Genomic DNA, 22,296 nt, shown 5'->3' on the forward strand with positions numbered 1-22,296 from the left:
GACTCAAATCCTCTCCCAATCAACATAGAGATACGGCAGGCTGTAGTTTTACTAGCACTTGAACGTTGAACAACTTCATTTCATTTCCATCGATTTATTTATTCCCCATCCCATCTCCTTTCATCTTCAAGGAGCAGCACTAGTTCTAGCACATTCAAAGATCTGGGACCCAGGCACATTATCGTTCTGGCTGGAGTTCCCGGAGAACAGTCTGGCGTGTCCTTCCTCATGCTTTAACCTTTTCAGAGTAGAGTCTGATGCTTTCAGCTTATCCTCTCATTATCAGTGATCCACCACCATGTGTTTGCCTTTCCTATAATGTCCCTTCCTCAGATCTCCAGGCTTCTCCTGTACACATGAAATGTTCTTTAACGTGAGTGGACACAAAAAACAAGGACACATTTGGTTTCTTTCTGGTAATTCCATCTTGTACTTTTGCAAGACACTGGAACCCGAAGCTAAGAGTCTGTATCAACACCTCGATCCTGTATTTTGAGTCTTGCTAGTTTCACTTTATACCATACTTGTTAGTCTGCTTCAACATAATTCTTTTTTCTGGGGTAGGTAATTTTCTTCACGTGATTTTTCTCTCACTAAATGATGCTAAAGGTACTGGCAGCAACCACTTGCATCGTGAAGGCTTGGGAGGGGCAGAGAAAGAGACAGCAGAGCATTCTCAGAGACAAAGGCAGGCTCCTTTTACTCCTTAGAGCTCTGAGCTTCACCCTGTCACAAGTACAGTCAACTTAACCATCTAATTACTTATCCTGTTTTCTACAAGCTGTCTCCATTTACAGTCTGTGCTAAATCATACAGGGAGGAAATTCTGAAAGCAAAGTAATACGATCTCTTCTTTTCTTCCATAGGCTATGCTCCTTTCTCCTGAAGCTCTTTGCATTACATCTTTGTGACATCTTACTCAACGTTACCTCCCCTAATTAGGGTCATCTGCACAGAGGACCTGTCTCTGCGAACACCTTCTTCCACTCTTTGTTTCAAAAAACCAAACAAAAGACTGAGACTACTTGCTGCATTAATCTTGAGGCAATTCCAATGAATGCTTGTTTTATTTGTGGAGAGGAGTCTACTCACACCAATTCTACTTCTGGGTTATCTGCTCAGAAGGAAACACCAATCACTCTTGGCACAACATTCTGTTAAATGGTCACCAAGGAAGGAAGGAGTTCTTCAGCCACTTTCTGCTGGGAGAATAAATACTCTCACCTGCCAATCTGGACGGTGGGCTCTGTGGCATACACTGTGCCTGTGAAACCAGTGTGCTCAGTGATGTAGGGCAGTGCCATCATGCAGTGGTAGTTAGAGATGAGGATCACATCTACCGTAGACAGATCTATTAGCTCGGTCTGAAAAGAAAGGGGAGGGAATGATACATATCTGTTCAGGGCACATAGATCAACATGATGTGACTGAAAAATGATGCTGTCAGAATGCAGAGGAGTTGTTCTTGTACTACAGAATAATGATGCCTTTCACGCAACGCTTCTATTCTCTCATTTTAGGATGTTTCCTAATGTTGGCATTAAGTAGCAGGACAGGATGGCTAACAGCGAGAATGCAGCCAGTCAGTGCACCAGCAGTGCTCAGATTTTACCGAAATAGAGTTCTGAGTTAGGCAGATGAGGGGAAATGACAACAGGACGTCTCAGCAGCTGCTGCCTAGCACGTGCAACCAGGTACCGTGAAGCAGAAAGAGCACGACAGAAGCCGTGAGGGGAATGCGAATCTAATGCACCACTGCCATGGATTACTGGTGACAGAGGGAGCAGCTTAGGCACAAACTAGCCCTTCACAAGGCAAATGCAGGAGGAAACTTCTTTTTCTTCTAGAGGGAAATTTTGACCACTAGTGCTGGATATAGATCCAAAACAAATCTAGTGTCAGAATCACAAAAGGAAATTATACTGTCATATTCTGCCCTAGCCTTAACCTTAAATTTACCTTTTACTCCACCATTAAGGTCACATGAAAAGGGAAAGACAGGTTGGCAGGTGAGGGAAAATGCCACTCGTGTTTAGTAAACTTTATGAAAACTCTTTCAGCAGAAAGGAATGTTTCCCCATATATTTAAGTCCTACTTGTCCTTTAAAGCTTAATTCACTTCCTCTGTTAAACCTTCCTGATCTGCCCAGATTAAAAAAACACAATTCTTTCTCAGAATTACCAAGGCATTTTCTGGAAGCCCTCTTTTTTTTTTTTTTTTTTTTTTTTTTAAGTTTATTTATTATGGGGGGGGGAGAGAGAGAGAGAGAGAGAGAGAGAGTGAGTGAAAGTGAGTGAGTGAGTTTGGGAGGGCAGAGAAACAGAGGGAGAGAATCCCAAGAAGGTTCTGCACTATCCGCCTGATGTGGGGCTTGAACTCACAAACTGTGAGATGATGACCTGAGCCAAAGCTGGATGCTCAACCAACTGAGCCACCCAGGTGTCTCTATGTAGATGCCCCTCTTATGACTGTTGCCATTCTGTAAAACAGCTCCTCAAAGCACCACTCTGTCCCTCCAATATTAAATGTCTCTGAGGGTAAGAATCCTGTGTGACTCATCTCTGTCCCCTCCCAGTTGTGGTAGCCAAGTGCAAAACAGGCCTAGGTGCACTGCTATTGGAGGAATGCATCATTAGAACTGGCACTTTCTGTGGGAAAAGTGAATTGCGATTATTCAGAGACATTGTCTCAATCACTAAAGTTACCTCTGAGAAATTGTATGGTGTACTAAGGACAGCATAGGGTAAGTCAAGGAAGTGTTTTAGTTGGGAGAATGGGTTGTTGAGCTATTATGTCTCCCACAGAGAAGAAGTAAGAACAAAGAGCTCTGTGCCATCTTGCAAATAATAGAGACAGTTTGCCATTTTGGCTGTGGGTATTTTCTGGTTGAATGGCTTTACATACAAAGTAAGTTAATTTAATAAAGCTGCCAAGAGATAATCCGCTCCTGAGGACAGCATGTAGATTAGAGGTCAGAAGTTACTCACTGCTAGGGCAATGGCAATCTGTGTGAATAAAATGCCTAATGACAGTAACAGCTAATTTACACCACCCTTAACTCCATGTGTGCATTGCACTTCCAGGACAATATCCTCATAAGGAAGGGTCATGTAACATTCCAATAGTTCTATTCCCTACTACCTCTTTAGAACCATTCTTAAACAAATAAGAAAATTAAGACATAATCGCAGAGTGACAGATCCAGAAGAAAACAAGGGAATGCCTGGGTGGCTCAATCAGTTAAGTGTCTGACTCTTGATTTCGGTTCAGGTCATGATCTCACAGTTTGTGGGCTTGAGCCCTGTGTCAGGCTCTGTGCTGGCACTGTGGAGCCTGCTTGGGATTCTTTCTCTCCCTTTCTCTCTGCCCTTCCCCACCCCGCCCCCCCCAATAAATAAATAAACTTAAAAAAAAACTTTAGAAAACAAGAAAACAACGGTTGAAACAACAAGAAAGCTCAAAAGCATCTCCTTTCCCTCTTGCACAGAGAAACTGGGTGAGTTTGAAATTTCTCTTTAATATGTAAGAGTCAGCCCACAGAGTCTAGAATGATTAGAAATTTGGTAAGGACAGCTAGAAGAAAAAAATATATGTATACATATATATTCTGTCTGTATATATATCAAGGGTGCCTACATAAGCATTTTTCCTGAGAAATAAATTTAACATCCAAACCATGTTTATATACTCGCATTTATGTTTTTGTTTACATTCTTTCACTCAAAATCCAATCAAGATTATTTTAATTTTAAACTTGTTGTATATAGACATTTGGGTTCTATAGACCATGAATTGGGTCAAACACTCATAATTTATTGGTTTCTTACTATATTGCCCTAGACTTTATACTCAGTCTACAGTGTGGACTTAGGCAGATACAAAAATATTTAAGGTAGTTGCACTAGATTTTAAATTCCAGGAAGACTGGGATTAGCTCACCTATAAGTTTCTGAAGACTGCACTGGAATAAGTATATCTGTCCTGATTCTGTGACTCTCCTATTTTCTCCCAATCATACAATGCCCTGCCTCTACCTTAAAATAGTGACTATTACTAACTTGACACAAACTACAAGACAATACAAGCTGAAAAAACTTACATAGCTCTAGAAGCCTAAATATATCAATAATCCTTTAGCCAAGCAAAAGGTGAACTGTGAAATAGTAATTTTTTAAAAATGTTTATTTAAAACATTTAAATGAGAGAGACAGAGCATGAGCAGGGGAGGGGCAGAGAGAGAGGGAGACACAGAATCCAAAGCAGGTCCAGCCTCTGAGCTATCAGCACAGAGCCTGACACAGGGCTCAAACTCATGGACCGTGAGATCATGACTTGAGCCGAAGTCGGACACTTAACTGACTGAGCCAACCAGGTGCCCAAAATACGAATTGTTTAATTCCAATTTCTAATTGATTAGTACTCCATGGAGCAGGTCCGAAAGTCATCAGAACACCAATTCATAAATTCTACACTGTGGTCCATAAACTGAAGGTTGCTGCAGTCAGTGCCATATGTAGCAAGCTGAAAATAAATGCAGCACCTGGGATTAGGAATCTTTGAACAGATGGGGACCTGCCCCACCAATTCCTAAATGACAAATGAAGGTGACAAAAGATTTGAATAGCAGTTAGGAAGAAGAGCTCAGGATTCTTGGCAACTCTTTACCTTCACTGTTTCTCTTACTACTTTATCTCAAACTTGTTCCCTTGTCTGCCACCTTCAGTTACCAATCTTGCTCCACAACTCCAAAAGGGCACATACACATACTTCAACGAGAGAAAACAAGTTTATCTACAGAATATCAAAGAAGGTGTTAAAATGGAAAGAGACGGAGAAAGAGTACAAAAATAAGGGAAATAGTACTTCAAATTTTCTTCTGGCACTGAATTGTGACAGTATTTTCTAGAGGCACCATAATCCACTGGGCACATGGAAAGAACAGGATGGTTGCTTCTCACTGATTTCCTTAGGAACCTGGGACTAGCTACTGGCCTCCCTATACTTTGTCTGTTGAGAATGCCATCTAGACCGCTCTAGAGATCAGGACTCTGTCAACTGAGATCACTTAGCTGCATTTAAAGTGAATGGGGCAGGGGCACGCCTGGGTGGCTCAGCTGGTTAAGTGTCCGACTTCGGCTCAGGTCATGATCTCATGGTTCCTGAGTTTGAGTCACGTGTTGGGCTCTGTGCGGACAGCTTGGAGCCTGGAGCCTCCTTTGGGTTCTCTGTCCCTCTCTCTCTAACCCTCTGCTGCTCGCCTCTCTGTCTCTCTCTCAAAAATAAATAAAAACAAGGAAACAAAAAATTAAAATGAATGGAAACTGACCTTTGTTTTCTTTAAAATGATAAAACTGACCCCAAACTCTTAAAACAAGTGTCACTGTGATAATAATATGTAAGTGAATAGGTATCCGTGGCTCAATTCAGAATCTGTGAATTTCAAGCAATATTTGATATTACAGTTTACTGTATTGGTTGAATAACAGCAATTCCCAATTACCCACTGTAAGCAAGACTACAAACAGTATGGCTAATCTAAGACACAGGGATATAATTACAAAACTGAAAGGCTTGAGTTATTTCTGTATCATGCTCAGAACTATGCCCTGGTACAAGTGTCAGTGGGGATTATAGAAAGAGCTAGGAATACAAAAAGGAGAGTTAAATTTCTTACAGATAATATAAAAGGCTCCTAAATGATTATATTTTAGTTGCATGATAATGTGCCTGGAATAATAGATTCATTTCATTTTGAAAACAGAAAGCTAAGCCCCTTAAGATTATTTCTTGACTTCCATTTTGAGAGATGACAAGATATGCTTTGTTTCTACAATAAGAATCACTTTCATCTTACCTCTGGCAAGCAGAATTCAGGCACCGAATCCACAAATACATGACCTGAGCACTCTTTTAATTCCTAAAAGAAACCAAAAGGAAAAAATTCTAAGAAGAGATATCTAACAGATATAGCACCAAAGAAACTTCATCCCCAAACCAAATTTTCCATGAAGAATCAGACTGCTAGAGAGTTGGAGGGAAGTCGGAAGGTTATTCAGGCGAACTGCTTTCGTGTTTAGGCTCAGGGAGGTTAAGTGTCTTATGCAGGATAAAAAACGCTGGTTGGTGGCTGACTTGGGGCTTGAATGTGCATTTCTCGATGTCTCTTCAAGCATGTGTGGATATACGCTGCTTTCTAAATCACAATGCAGTGCTTCCCAAGTAATAGTTACATAGCCTATACCAGCAGTATCAGAATCATCTGGGAACGCTGATGGAAGTAAAGATTCCTAGGCTCCATCAAGGGATTAGAAATCTGGATATGAGGCCTTGAAACCTATATTTATAATAAGCACCTCTAATGATTTTGTTATGCAATCAGGTTAGGAGTCCTGGCCAAGGACAAACGACTTAGAGGCTTTTTCTCCTCCTACCAAGGATCGAGGGGTGAGGGACAAGGGGCAAGCAAGGAGGGAGATGAAGCGCAGAGGGTAGGGATTAAACCACCACCACTACTATCACCTCTGTGAACGTAACCTTTGTCCTCACGGAGCACACAATTCATTTGGGATTATAAACCACATGTATTTATTCAAAAGAAAAAAGTACACTTATATAGAAAGAGAATATAGTACAATTCCCTACTCTGCTTGTGCCCTACCATATTTAATATGTCTTAGTTTGAATTCCCTCATAAACAGACCTTGAGAAAATGGTGAGTGCAAGCTAACACGGAAGTGCTGAAAAAAGGGCAGGAGGATGGGCGCCCTGATGGGCGATCGGGGGAAAGGAAGGGGGCTGATCATGGGTATGTTACTAAGCTGTACCCCACTGTGGGCAGCTGGGACTTCTTCCCATGGGGAACTCTGAGAAATGGTGTGAAACACACACCTCGGAGTTACCCTCCTCAGAGGCAACGGATCTAGGATATTTATTTACATGGTAACTCCTGCATTTGTGCAGCTTCAGGGGAAAACTCTCCGGCAGACTCATCCAGGTATGGGCAGCTGAAATTATGACAGAGCAGCACACTGAAGAGGCACGAGGGGGCCACCTATGGGGTCTGCTACAAATGCCTCCAGAAAGCCACTCGAGTGGCTATCTTCCCACATTATACTTGAAACTGAAATCTGTGGAGGATTTTTTGCTTCATCAAGGTCAAAGTCTTCTGTGACTTTATAAGGAAACCAGTAAAAGTGAGAATTTGCTCGACAGTTTGCTCTTTCCAGAAAAAGAAAAATACTGTTAGAATTTTGTTCCATCATGTTTTCATTAGTCATTGAACATGTATTTCTATATATTCATATACAAGTGTCTTTACACATGGGAGCTTGGTTTTATTCTCAATCTTTATCCGAAATTAGGGTATTAACTATGCAATTCTCCTTTTGAATTTTACAGGTCTTATATCAGAACCTTGACAGAAGGTTTCCTCCCCTTACCTTCCACAGTAAACTCTGGTTCCGGTTCCTCTCTTTATATGACTACCTTTTAAACAGTGAAACACTAAGCCAAAAACAGACTGAAAATAGTTCTTAATTACAATGTACCTGCTAGCTAAAAACAAATGAACAATTATGTTTAATGGGAGAAGACTCCCAACTCCCTTAGGATGAGGTTGAATATGATTAGAGACAAATCATGGGAAATTTCAAAGCCCTGACTGCTCTTAAACTGGCTATGTAATCTTCTTCTCCATAATGCTACACATCAGGGCATGTCTAGCTCACATGACAGAGCCTCTTCTGACGCTTTCTGGCCTGGAGAAGCATATTTGCATTCCACGCACTTACAGTGCCCTGTATTTTATTCACCACTCCCTTCTAATGAAATGCTCCCACATACACATGCAAGTCATTTTCGCTCACAATGCACTGGTAATGGGATGCTTCTGAGCCTTTCTCAGGGAATAATGATTTACAGCCAGCAGGAGAGTTAGGCTGAAATCAGGTGCACAGATTTCTGAATGTCACATAATTTTATAGTTGGCTATGAGGGAAACCTGGTTTCAAATTATGCATTTGCCTTGCACTGGAGGTTGAGGTGCAGTTACAGAAATTAATTCTGTAAAAAGATCCCCTCTTTATTTAACAGTACCTATTACAAGAAGGAAATGCCTTATGCGGATGAGTCATTTTGAGGATCTTTAAATTTCTTTAGTCTTTCAATTGTGAAACTTGGGAGAGGAAGAATGATTTAGAGGACTGAAAACGGCATGGATGAGCTTCACAGTTTTTGACCTTCCTTTGCCTGTGATTTTTTTTTTTAGGAGAAAAGGTGACTAGATTATAGTTTTAACATTTTTTGTACCTTTGGTCTCTCATTTATAAATTAACTGCCTAAAAACTGGTCGGAGGAAGGAATTATTGTGATGATAATCCAATGTCAAAAATTTAATAGCCTTGAAGAAAAAAGTTATTTAAGTCATTTACTGTAGGGCTAGTCCATGATTAAAGTCAGAGTAGGGCCCCAAATCCTAGATTCCTAGTTGTGTGCTCTCTTTTCATACCTATAAGGTTATCCATTCCAGGCTACCAGGAAAGGCTGGAGTGAGATCCTAGTTCATAGTTTGGAAGGCCCTCATTTTTTTTTTTTTTTAATTTTTTTTTTCAACGTTTTTTATTTATTTTTGGGACAGACAGAGACAGAGCATGAACGGGGGAGGGGCAGAGAGAGAGGGAGACACAGAATCGGAAACAGGCTCCAGGCTCCGAGCCATCAGCCCAGAGCCTGACGCGGGGCTCGAACTCACGGACCGCGAGATCGTGACCTGGCTGAAGTCGGAGGCTTAACCGACTGCGCCACCCAGGCGCCCCTGGAAGGCCCTCATTTTGAATTCACCCAAGATCATGTTACTCTCCCACTCCCCCAAGAACATTGCCTGGGAAGTTAAACACTGGCTTCATAGTCTGTTCCCCACAAGGCAGCAAGAGATCTGATCAGATGATGACACTGCCCTCCTGCAATCTTCCATGGCCTCTCCTCACCCAAAGAGTAAGAACCAAACTTTTTTCAAAGCCCCACCTTCCCTAAGCATGGATAGAAGCAGTTTAAAACTCACATACTTGAGGATTTTAAAGTCTTTTTTTTTTTTTTTTAAAGTTTTACTCTTTCCAGTCATGGTGTCAGTCTAGCCTGAAAATAGAATGAATTGGATGGAACTCTCTATCAGTATTACCTTTGAAACTCTCATTGCAATTCTAAAAATAATAGTTTTCTTTCTGTGGTGATAAAATGTATTTGCAGCAGAAGTTTTTAGATTTTTACATACGAGCAAATTGGACCTGAATTTGAACACTGAGATTCCCTAAAAGGCTCTTAAAGACAATAATCACCAAGTACTGAAGACCCTACATGGATCTTGGGGTTTTTCTGAGAGAATATATTGAGAAAAAAATACACCCATCAGTCACAGTACTATACGGTGGCTCTGGTGTGACAAGATGGCTTTCCACTGGGTATAGATATGCTTCAGTTATCATTACCTTGTCCAAGAAAGCATTTCCATCCTTTAGGGACCAGCCAGGAAGATTAGACAGCCTGGGACTGCAAAACAAAAGATTCAATTATCCTAAATCGATTACAGTCCTCAGTGATTTCATGGTGACTGTTATCATCTCCATAAAGTTAAAAACAGTTTGAAATTACTGGCAACAATGTCCACCCAAAATACTAATCAAAAAGAGGAAAGAAAAATAACCACACTGTAGCAAGCTTAAGAATTATGTGGCGATGGAACATTAACAAGCCAAAGAATTTAGCACTCAACTGGGAAAATTAAAAGAATCCTATGCAAAATAATAAAGAGAAAAAAGAAAGATGAGACACTAGAGCATTTTACAGTTTTCCAATTACTGCCCCTGACTTCACCCTGCTTGTGCCTGACAACAAGCCTGCGGGGAAGGCTAAACAGGATCATCATACTGTGGATGAGAAAACAGACTCAGAGGGGTCAGGTGCTCTGACAAGAACACTTAGCTGCCTATCAGTCTGAATTCACTGCAAATAAAAATACAGTACCTGAATTCTGGTCAAGTCCACATTCCACATTCACTGCTTATAAGTGGATTAGTCACTTTGCACCTGTGGCTTGGGTTTCCAAATCTGGAAAACGAACCTAGTTTTCCTGAGTGTTACAAAATGACAGCATAGGTGAATAATTTCTAGGAGGTGAGGCTCGTTTCACGTGTAGGATACCCTAAGAAAGTCTAGATTCAGAAATCATGCACTTCTGGCAATCTCAGGATTTAACTGTGTGCTATCAGTTGACTAGGAGAATTATGCTGAAGGCTGAAAATGCAAATACCTTAGGGAGAAATATGCTGGTTAAAAGAAGAACTTAATGATCAAGGTGTTAGGTGAAGAAAAGCACGTTGGGAGTACAAGGTGGGTGGCAACAGGATTTTAGCGCCTCCTCACAAAATTAGTCTGTAAAGTAAAAATTAAGGGCAAGGTAACAGTGTGGGACTAAAAGACTATAATCAGAAACCAAATTAATATACAGTCCCTTAGCCTCTTGCCAAATAGGTTTATCAAATTCTGACTTTGTAATTAGGTGAAAGAGAATGAAAATAAGAAACATAAATACTGTGAATATTTTCCAATCTTCTAGGAAAGGCTAAAAGCCTGAATAAAAATACACATGCATCTAATTTTAGAAAACAATAGGAATTTGGGGGATAACTATTAATTCTGAAGTAATTCAAAACTTACAGAGAAGGTGTGAGAATGTAAAGACTAGGAAGTCCCACATACGTTTTGCCTACATTCTGTTTACATTTTGCTTTGATTTACCAAAAAGTGAGAATTTTGATTTCATACTTGGGAATGAAAATTACTACTAGCAGAGTAAGTTTGGGTCATATAAGTTATACCTGATAAACTTGTTTTTTAAACTCTGGGAGTTTTCTGCACTAACCTCACAGAAAAATATTCTATCATTAGCTCTTTAATTCCCATCTCGTTTCAAAGTCACGTGTGTCTTCACTTATAGACTTATTTCTTGAAAAATACATTGACTGCCAGGTCAGATTAAAAAAACCAAGCATTCAGATAAAAATGTAATGACAAAACAGTGTGAATACTGTTCTCATTCTGTGCATGCTAGCTCTCTAAAGGAAGATTGTAAATATTCACTTCCCTTTAAAAGTGAACTGAATCATAGGACATGCATTCTGTTTCCCATCAGACACACAGAAATCAGCCTTCAAATTACAGATAACTGATTCAGTTAGTTGTCTTCAACAAATGATCAGAATGGTACACTGCTTATCAGAGAAATTTGTTTGTTTGCTTATTTAGAGAGCGAGAGAGGGAGCAAGAGAGCAAGCAAGAGAGTACAAAAGCCAGAAAGGGGTGGAGGGAGGAAGGGAGGGGGAGGGGGAGTGAGAGAGTGAGACAGAGAGAGAGAGAGAGAGAGAGAGAGAGAGACAGAGAGAGAGAGAGAGAGACAGAGAGAACCTTAAGCAGGCTCCACACTTACAATGGAGCCTGACACAAGGCTCAATCCCATGAACCTGGGATCATGACCTGAGCTGAAATCAAGAACTAGACACTCAACCAACTGAGCCACCCAGGAGCCCAAAAATAACTTTTTTAAAAAGTAAAATTTGCAGATACTGTACTTTTTTTTTTTTAATGTTTATTATTTTGAGAGGGAGCAAGAGAGAAAAAACACAAGTCGGGGAGAGATACAGCGAGAGGAGAGAGGGAATACCAAGCAGGCTCCATGCTGTCAGCGCAGAGTTTGACATGGGGTGTGATCTCATGAACAGTCAGATCATGACCTGAGCTGAAATCAAGAGTCAGACCCATAATTGACTGAGCCACCCAGGTACCCCCCCCAACCTTTTTTTTTTTTTTTTAAGATTTTATTTTTAAGTAATCTCTACCAACGTGGGACTTGAACTTACAGCCAGCCCCAAGATCAAGAGTCACATACTCTACCAACTGAGCCAGCCAGGTGCTCCTAAGATCCTATAGTTTTAACTCTTGCTAAATACTTTTTTTACACATCAAAGCCTTCTATAAAACACCTGTGGTTATTCTGGATTTGAGAAATTGCCAGTAAATGGGAATGACTGCTCAAAGAGCATGGCCATGTTATGGCCATGTTATGGCCAAAAATAAGGGCCACAGACGTGTCACCAAACGGCAAAGGGATGTTGACTACAGAGATGAAAATATTTACTTACTGAGTTCCACTCAGTTAATGACTAAATCATAAAGAGTCAGTACACTTTAAGCTACCAAAAGGGAAGGGACTTAGGACTTTGCTCTTAATGATTACAGAATTTGTATTAGTTAGTTAGTTATGTGCACAAGTGGGGGAGGGACTAGTGGAGAGGGAGAGAAAAAATCTTAAGCAGGCTTCACACACAGCGGGGAGCCTGACACAGGGCTCCATCCCACCACCCTGGGATCACGACCTAAGCTGAAATTGAGAGCTGGACATTCAGCTGATTGAGCCACCCAGGGGCCCCTAAGTTTTTAAAAAAAAAAAATTTTTTTTTACATTTATTTATTTTTGAGAAACAGAGTGAGACAAAGCGTGAGTGGGGGAGGGGCAGAGAGAGAAGGAGACACAGAAACTGAAGCAGGCTCCAGGCTCTAAGCAAGCAGTCAGCACAGAGCCTGATGTGGGGCTCGAACCCACAAACTGTGAGATCATGACCTGAGCCGAAGTCGGATGCTCAACCAACTGAGCCACCCAGGCACCCCCTAAGTTTTTTAAAGCAAGGAAAAAGAAGTGTCTCCATAGAAATATACCTTAATAAAATATGAGAGGTGAAGATATTAGATAAATTATGATTATAGATTAACACATCTTTGCATCCCCTATTTAATAATTTCTTAGAAAAGAATGCCATTAAAAATATTATAGTCAAGAAAAAACATGTATACAAGATCTTTTTCAGTATTTTATATTACTGACTGACAGCATTAAATTAGATTTAGGTGTACAATATATTGATCTGACAATTCTACATATTACTAAATGCTCACCATGAGAACTGTAGTCACCAGATTACCATACATTACAATATTAATGACTGTCCTTTTCATCTCTGTGACTTATTTACTTAATAACTGGAAGTCTGTGCCTCTTAATCCCCTTCCCCTGTTTATTTAATTTTTTTTTTTAAATAAGTAAAATATTATCGGGGTGTCTGGGTGACTCAGTCGGTTAAGCGTCTGACTCTTGATTTTGGCTCACGTCATGATCGTGGGATTGGGTCTTATGTTGGGCCCTGTGCTGGCAGCACAGAGCCTGCTTGGGATTCTCCTTCTCTCTCTACCCTCCCCCGCTCATTCTCTCTCTCAAAATAAATATTTTTTTAAGTATAAAAATTAGGTAAAATATTCCCATAAGTAAATAAATAACCCAAGGCATTTAAAAGTAATCTGTTACCTAACAAAATAGCAAAAGTTAGAATGAACATGGTATGCAATTCATTTTCCCCTTATACTTTTCATTTTTCCAAATGCCTATTTTGAAATGTATTACTTTTATAATCAGAAAATAATCTAAGAGGCATGACTACATTCATTCATTCAAATAATATTTAAAAAAAGCTTACTCTGAGCCAAGTATACAAAGTGCACATAACAATGTACTGTAATGTAATGACAGTTCAAAATAAACCTTGAGTTTTAGGAGTTTGCACTTTAGTAAAGTGAGATGGTAAACAGCAATTAAACAGAATAAAATAAAAGCATGATGGGGTAAGCAGAAGTGTTACAGGTTCACATAGGAAGGGCACCTTTGACAGCGTGTGGTGTTGTGGGAGAGCTGGGAATAGGAGTTAGGAGGTGAGGGTGGAGAAGTGTTTCCATAAAAAGGGAACATGGAGGGAAGAACTTCAATATTTGGTGTAGTACTGTAGGAGTATTGTTCATTTTCACTCATTTATTAATGAATATTTATGTGTCAGGCATGCTGGTGATATGACGGTGAACAAAACATACCTGTCCCCAAGTTAGCAGGGAAGACAGACATTACAAGTAATCACACAAATAGAGAAGAAGATACTAAAAATGATGATGCAGGATGGTACAAAATTCCCTAAAGAGGGACTGGTCTAGGCAGCATCAAAAGACTTCTCTGGGTCTGATGACTGAGCTGAGATCTGGACAGTCCTAGATTCAAGGGGAAACTGGGCCAAAGGACAGGGTTGGAGGGAACAGAGAAAGACAAGACCCATATTTTCCTCCAGTAATTCTCACCAGCCTTTGGCATGGACATCTTACATAGAAGGTTATTCAAATGAAACTTCAAGAAGAGGCCCACACACTCTGTCCCCCTCACCCGACCAGAATACCATCTTTATGTCCTTCTTATATAGAAACTGAAGTCATAAATGACTTGAAACACGAGCTCCTGTGAAGCAGGCTCAGGGAAAGCAGGATGGGGCTGGGGGAGAAGAGCCTTTACGACTGACGGAAAAAATGAGTGTGACTGCTCCCAGGCAAGAAATATGATTTCTTTGAAACTAAAAGGAAATAAAAAGTAAGATACTAGAGGGGTAGGCATAAACCGTAATATACCAAGATGAACTTGGTATTTATCCTAAGAGCGATGAAAACCAGTGAAACGTTTTAAACAGGTGAGAGACAAGACTAGATGTTTATTTCTACAAGACAATGTTGAAGAAAATTGATATCATGTGCATTCTGATAACATATACCACCACTTGTGTGGTATTTCTATCAAAATAATCCTAACCTAATCATGCAGAGGTATCAGACAAATCCAAACTGAAAGACATTACATAAAATAATTAGCCCGTACTCCTAAAAATGGCAAGGTCATAAAGATAGACTGCAAAACTCTTCCAGATTAATGGAGACTGAAGACAAAACAACTAAATGAAATGTGTGATCTGCACTGGATCCTGGAACACTACTGTTATTCTTCTTTTTTGCTATAAAAGGCATTATACTGAAATATGAATTGGTGTAACTTGGGAAATACGAAGAAGGTAGACAGCTTAGATACTAGCATAGTGCCAGTGTGAGTTTCCTGATTTTGATTATTGTATTGTGGTTATGTAAAATAATTTCCTTTTTCCTAGAAAATAGGCCTCAAGTATTTAGGTGGTAAAGGAGCATCCTGTCTGTATCTTTCAAATGGGTCAGAAAAAGTTGTATGCATACGTATAAACAGAAAATTATAAAAGTACATATGATAAAATGTTAACAAGAGTAACTGGGAGATGTTTGTACTATTCTTGCAACTTTTCTGTAAATCTGAAGTGATTTCAAAATGAAAAAGTTACACAAAAATGGCTCTGGATTCAGAAAAGGGCAAGATCAGAACTGAAGACACTGATGAGGAGGCCTTGGCAGTAATGCCTGTAAAATACGATAACACCTGCAGCAGAACTTAAAGAGAAGTAACTGGATTCGAAACTGTTTGAGAAGGTAAAACTAACAAGGCTTCATGAAAGACTGGATACGGGGAATGAGAAATAGTGGCATATCTAAGTTAACTCCCAGTTTTCTGGCTTTCAGAACAGCATGCCAGTCATTAAGATAGGGTACTGTGGGGGATAACCAGGTCTGGGAGGGTCTTCTCTTCTGAACCATCAATTCATGAGCTGAGCTTGGGGCATGCTGAGTTTTGAAGTACCTCCAAAGCCACATCCAAGGAGAGAAACTCAGTAGGCATTTTGGGTTTATGAATCTGGAACTCAGAAGAGGATTACTAACTAAAGATACACATTTGTAGGTTATTATTTAGATGGTAATCAAAGCCCTGAGCATTTAGGAAATTTCCTTGGTGGATACTCTGATGGCTAAGTACTGGATATCGAAGAATTCTGATATATGATTGTCAGTAAAAAAAAGATGAATCTCCAAGGTAGATAGAAGAGGAAGAGTTAGAGAAGAGGAGAACCAGGAATGCATTATGATGGAGGAGAACAATGCTGAATGGCCAAGTGGGGATGAGAACTGACAAACGTGCATCTAATGACACGAAGTCATTTGTGATTCTAGTGAGAGGTGTTCTGGTAGGTGGTGTGGGCACATAGACTGGAGAGGAGTTAGTAATGCTGAAACGGAAAGTGGAGTCGAGAGTAGGTTAAAAAAGGTTTTTTTAAATATTAAGTTAGAAGTAATTGAGCATAATTAAATGGGAAGAACTGAATCAAGATGGGAAGGTTCAAGATAAAGAAAAGATTATAATGAATAATGAAATCACACTTCAAGAGGGCAGGAATCCAGAGAAGATTCACTTCTCTGTATAAGACAAATCTTATATCAGTATAAGACAAATCTTATACTGAGTAGCTACTACGTGCCAAGAAGTATTTTAGGCAAGGGGGATTCAGTGGTGAACAAAAAGATCCCAGCCCTTACAAAACTTTTAGTGGAGAAGACAGACAACATATAAACTAAATATGTATATATAATGTAAGGACAAGTGCTATGAAGAAAAATAAAGCAGGACGAAGGGCTAGGGAGGGACTGGGGATACTATTTTGGCCAACTGTATCTCTAAGGTTTCTGGCCTGAGCAACAGAAAACACTTTTTTTTTTTTAAGGAACTACATATGGGTTGCCAATCATCCCTCTAGTATAACTTCCCTCTGAGAGAAGAACAATGACAAAGGGGAAGAGAGAATAGAAGTGGATTCCAATGCTAAGCCAGGGCTGTGAGAACACAGAATTAGGTAAAGACAAAAGTGAACACGAAAGGGAAAATATGTGGCTAAAATTGCCCAATTCAGGACTGGAGCACCTAGATAATTCATGACTTCGCAGTGCATAGAGGCCGCCTCTTGGAAACTCTCATAGTACTTATATTTTGTTTTTTTAGTAATTATCACAAGTGTATAGTTGTTCTCTTAACACAAGTATAATGAAATTTTCAACTGTGGAATACTTTCTCTCCAACACAACGTAAGCTCCATGAGAAAAAGAAAGTGGTCTTGTTTAGATCTGTATCCCCTGCTCCAGTCCAGTGCAGATTCTTAATAAACAACAAACAAATGGACACTGTAATGTTTGGGGGATAAACAGACAATAATATCAGGCTATTTTAGTATGAAATAACTTGTCAGTCACTTTTATACAGAAATATACATGATACCTACAATTTCTGAAACAGTTGTAAATATATATATAGATAGATAGTATCTGTGGATAATAAATGCATTTCTAAGTTTTAGGTGTGATTATAACTGAATTTTATCAGCTTTACACAAAATGTAATCTGGAATTATCTCTGTCCCCTTTACCTTATTGGTATTCCTTGTCTCAAAAAAACAAAAAAACAAAAACAAAACCCAAAGACGGATTTTTAATTATACTTTTTCTAGATGGTTCAGGAGATTATCATTATGAATAATCATTGCATACGGTGATATCTTCAGGAATGAGGTATATTAGATGGTTTACCTAGGCTGCTATGCTTTTAAGCTCTTAAATCTGTTTTAGATAGCTTTTCTGTCTCTCCTATGTGATACCACTTTTTATTACTGGGAGTATATTTGCTTATATAAGTTACCCACTTCTCTTATAAATTGCTGCTTCCAAATAACAGCAAACTGGGAAGCCGATTTCCATGACAAAGTATTAGTAAGAGTAAACAGTGGTGACTATAGTCTTGAGATATCTGCTTTAAGACAAGGACTTTGGCTTCATATATGATTCTATGATATCTACAGCTGACAATTATGAATATAATCCATAGATACCTATCAAAAAGAAATGTCAGGCTCTATGATGTCAAGTCGCTGCAAAGGCAGTTAAATGGTTCTAAAATTCAATTCTTGGGCTCATCAGCTGACCATTTATCAGCTCTTATATGAATTAGCAAGAAAGATGAAATATACATGACCTCACTTGCATAGAGCAGTTGCAGGAACATTTTACAGAAGCTCAGAAGTTATAATAAAGAAGTCAATCAATAAATCAATACAACACTTTCCATCATCCCAGCCAAAGGAAATGATTCTGATAAAGAACATTTTTAGGGAACAAAGTAAACTAAGGACAACACACAAGGTACTAGTAATCTTTATGCTAATCGGTACCATTTTTCGAAAAACAAAATCTCATTTTGTCTGAGATGCAGCAGCACATACCTTTGAACAAGTGGCAAAGGAAGGAAATTGAGAGTGGAAGTCATGTCCAGTCCACAGTCCAACATAATAGTAGTTGATTTGAATTTGAGCACATTGCATGGTAAGGTTGGGTGCCCTGACAGGCAATACTGAAAGAAATAAAATCACTTTTATCAATAATTAGTTATAGAAAAAATCTAAGAAGTGATATAGTGAATTAAGTAGAACTGATCATTTTCTCTCATAAGAATAGCATGTAGATTCAGCTAACTTTCTATGCAGCTTCCTCCCTTTTACAGCTCTGGGTACCACTTCCCTCAGAAGCTCAAAAATCTCAGGTCATCATTTTTCACAGAGTACCAAGTTCCATCTCAGGCAAACACAGTTTTGAAGAGACCAAAGTTATTCCAAGTAGAAGGTTTACAGGCTATAGTTATCTGTCCCACTCCCACATGACACTTCCAAATCTCTACTATCCCACTGCACCTAACTACTGCCTAACGCTGTGGAGGTCCATTAAATTCTAATCTGGATTCTCAAACTGTACTATAGGTTAGGTTTTCTCCCGTAAATAAGTGATTTTCCTCAAAGAGGAAATGATTGGGAAGGGTTAACAAGCAAGTATCAGTAAGGAGTTATGGCCCTTCCTTGTCAGAAGATAAGACTCAAAAGGACAAGTGACTGTCCTGATGTGCAGATTCTAAAGCAGGAGTGAGGGGCACCTACTCCCAACCAATCGACAGTCTCTTGCCTGTGGAAGCAGACCTCAAAAGTGAAAAGGGCACAAGCCACAGTGGCATATTCCAAGGAGAGTGATGAGGCAAGACAATACACTGACCTCAAACATTTCTCATGTCTTCCTCGATGTAGTGGGGATGACAGATATGCCACAATGAAAATTATTTATACAGGATGTACCCTGTCACCTTTCATAATTCTACTACTGCTGTGAAGAAAAGAAATGGAAGAAGGAAAACACCTTTCTCCCCACCTTTAAAGTCATTCCGGAGAAGCCTGCCTTGAACAGCAAAGCCCAGAAATGGAAGGATCAACGTTCTTAATCCCTCAACAAGTAACATTCTCTCTTTCTGATTTCAGTACAAGCTCAACACAAGTCAGGGTAATGTGGCATCAATGCCTGGCCCTGCACAGACACAGTAGGTCAGGCTGCCTTTCTAGGTATTTGCTGCTCTGTTGGTTCTGTCACTGGATAAATTTCCCCCTTTTCTCCAGAGGATGTTACAGGGACTGACGATTTTTTAAAACTGCATGTTCTAAAAATGATAAGGACAAGAGCCAAGAAATTGTGGTTATTCTGCAAGCCTTTTTTTTTTTTTTTTTATTCCAAGTTTATGTCTGGTGATTATATTTTCCAGACCAAACTTCACAACTCATGGTCTGAAATGGTACAAGATAACCTGCAATGAAAATATCACAAGTTATTTAAAATTGTAATTGTCCTAAAAAAGTCCAGGAAGTATGATTCGGGTAATTATACTTTACATAAGTACATTCTTTGACAGGTATCAGAATTACAGAAAAAATTGTCCTACTAATTAAGACAGAGCTATCCTTACCCCATCCTCCATCTGGTTCCCTATTGCTAGTTTGGTCTTTATCTCTGTATAAGAATTACTTGTTAAAGGTAAACTATCTTGGGGCGCTTGAGTGGCTCAGTTAAGTGTCTGACTTCGGCTCAGGTCATGATCTTGTCGTTTGTGGGTTCACGCCCTGCATTGGGCTCTGTGCTGACAGCTCAGACCATGGAGCCTGCTTCAGATTCTGTGTCTCCTTCTCTCTCTGCCCCTCCCCTACTCGTGCTGTCTCCCTCTCAAAAATGAATATTAAAATACAAAAAGGTACACTACCTCAAAGCAAAAAGAAAACGTCATAATAAACTTGCCCCAAACATACAAACGATCTAATGAGAGCTTTCCTATAGTTCTACTTAAAAAAAGTCATATTTAGAAAAAATTAAGAAGAAATAAAATGAAATGTATAATGGTTATTTCTTGGTGGGAAGATTATCGCATAGCTTTCTTCTTCCAGGATTCCACGTTTTTCACATGTTCAACAATGGCCACTTACTTTTTTTTATAATCATATAAGAAAAGGATTACAACAAAACTGAAAAGTTTGCTGGCCATACTGAATGACAAAATCTTTTCTTCCTTCATCCTTAACTCTAAATTACAGATAACAAGTTACTCTAGAAGACTGACGTGTAAAAGCTGCTGCTCAAAAGATTTCAGACAAAAGAAGTTAGCTGAAAGACTTTATATTTGCTCTTGTCATGCAAAGAGAAAGGTGAGGAACACTTTATAAGGGCCATAATTGAATGGAAGGAACACTTTCAGAGCATCTACTAAAGGAGTGCCAGACCTTGATCTCACTAGCTCCATTTTTATGGATGAGGAAATTGAGCTTTACAAAGTTTGAGCTACTTGTCTAAGAGCCAAAGACACACACAGTAAGGTCCCCTGACTCCAAAGACTCTAGTCATGCTTTGCAAACTGCACTGCTCACTTCATGGGTCAAATGAGTCAGCTGAGACAGAGTGACTGGCCGAGGTTCATGCAACCAGTAAATGAAGCACCTGCAAGGTTCTTGAAGTCTGCCTGTGTCCAGTGATGCTCTCTGTGTGTGGTTTTTTTTTTAATTTTTTTTTTCAACGTTTATTTATTTTTGGGACAGAGAGAGACAGTGCATGAACGGGGGAGGGGCAGAGAGAGAGGGAGACACAGAATCGGAAACAGGCTCCAGGCTCCGAGCCAGCAGCCCAGAGCCTGACGCGGGGCTCGAACTCACGGACCGCGAGATCGTGACCCGGCCGAAGTCGGACGCTTAACCGACTGCGCCACCCAGACGCCCCATTCTCTGTGTGTTTTTTAACATGCAGCCTGCAACCACACAGCTTATAATCAAGCAGTTGTTATAATCTAGTGAGGGTTAGGAGACGAATACACAAAAACACTAGGTAATCATGTGATTTAAATCTTAAGGTTAGGAATAAATTTATATTACAAAATCTTGAAAAACAGCAGAAAGAAAAAATATTACACACAGTTTTCCATTCCATCTTTTTTTCATATTTGTAAAGAACGTAATTTTTGTAAACATACTGCTGTGTGCTACTTTGACAACTCAAGATGCCTGTTTTCTTTGTGCTGCATCACACTTCATTTTTATTGGCTGCCTAAGTAAATATACCATGGTGTGTTTAATCATTCCTCTACTGATGAACATTCAGGGTTGCTTCCAGTTGCTCTATTACAAACATGGCTGTGGTGATCACTGTAGTGCTTATGGCTTTTTCCATATTAGACTATTTCTTTAGAGGATTCCCAGAAATGGCATTAACTAGGTCAAAAAATGTGAGCATTTTATGGCTCTTGAAATATGCTGCCAAAATGCTTTCCAAAAAAGGCCGTACCTATTTACAATGACATCAGTTATATATCAGAAGATCTGTTTCACTGCTTATTCCCATCAGCATTATGGTCAAAACCATCTAGAAGCTATACTAAAATGAAGCTGAATGTTAATAGTAGCCATCTTAAAGCAATTACATGGCCCTCAAAAGGAAAGTCAACTACTTGATACAAGGTTTTAATTCTGAGAGGGAGTTTGGAGAAATGATTTAAAGCAGGGGGTCTGAAATAAGACTGCCTGGGCTCAGATCCTGGTTGAGCTCATTATTAACATGTGATTTGGGGAAAATCACTTCATTTTGCAAAGACTGAATCCTCCTATCTGTAAGATGCAGATAGACACCACCCTCCTTAAGTTGTGAGGTCTAAATGAATGGAAACAGTGCCTGACCCACAGAGTGTGTTTACTGCTAGTTATAGAACCATTAAGGGACTGAAAAGGCCACTTAATTTGGGGGGCCACCTAAATCGACAGCGTTTTAGAGAAGAAATTCTATTCTATAGTAGCATTCACTAATGTCTTAGATACTTGTTATCCCAGAAGAGTAGGTACAGTGAGTGAACAATTTTATAAATACCGTCTACTGCTAGTTTTCCCTCTAGTTAGATACAGTCACTACCAAGTACGTAAGTGAATATTCTAGCCAACATAAGGTTTCACAATTTTTTTTCTACCTTAATAAACACACACCAATGTTTTCATGTTAATTTTATTTCTAACTAATACCAAAGCTGCAGGTTTTTCTGTGTAATGATTTATTATCAATACTTCATTGTCTGCCTGTTGATCCCTTTT

The 22,296-nt window shown here is 39.4% G+C and overlaps 1 protein-coding gene across 5 annotated transcripts in view; it reads right to left on the bottom strand.

Moving 5' to 3' along the window:
* The window catches only part of INTS9 (integrator complex subunit 9), a 103,011-nt gene that overhangs the window by 53,053 nt on the left and 27,662 nt on the right, over positions 1-22,296 (bottom strand). For 2 of the 5 annotated variants that reach the window (XM_006930745.5, XM_045055619.1), the window contains exons 2-5: positions 18,091-18,218; positions 9,484-9,544; positions 5,856-5,918; positions 1,225-1,364 (exon numbers count right to left, since the gene is read on the bottom strand). In XM_006930745.5, the coding sequence (XP_006930807.1) occupies positions 1,225-1,364; positions 5,856-5,918; positions 9,484-9,544; positions 18,091-18,218 (392 nt within the window). The remainder of the gene's footprint in view (positions 1-1,224; positions 1,365-5,855; positions 5,919-9,483; positions 9,545-18,090; positions 18,219-22,296) is intronic. The other 3 variants (XM_019828624.3, XM_045055618.1, XM_045055620.1) reach the window with 2 other exon arrangements.

Source organism: Felis catus, chromosome B1 (assembly GCF_018350175.1).
Source record: "Felis catus isolate Fca126 chromosome B1, F.catus_Fca126_mat1.0, whole genome shotgun sequence".
Taxonomy (NCBI): Eukaryota; Metazoa; Chordata; class Mammalia; order Carnivora; family Felidae; genus Felis; species Felis catus.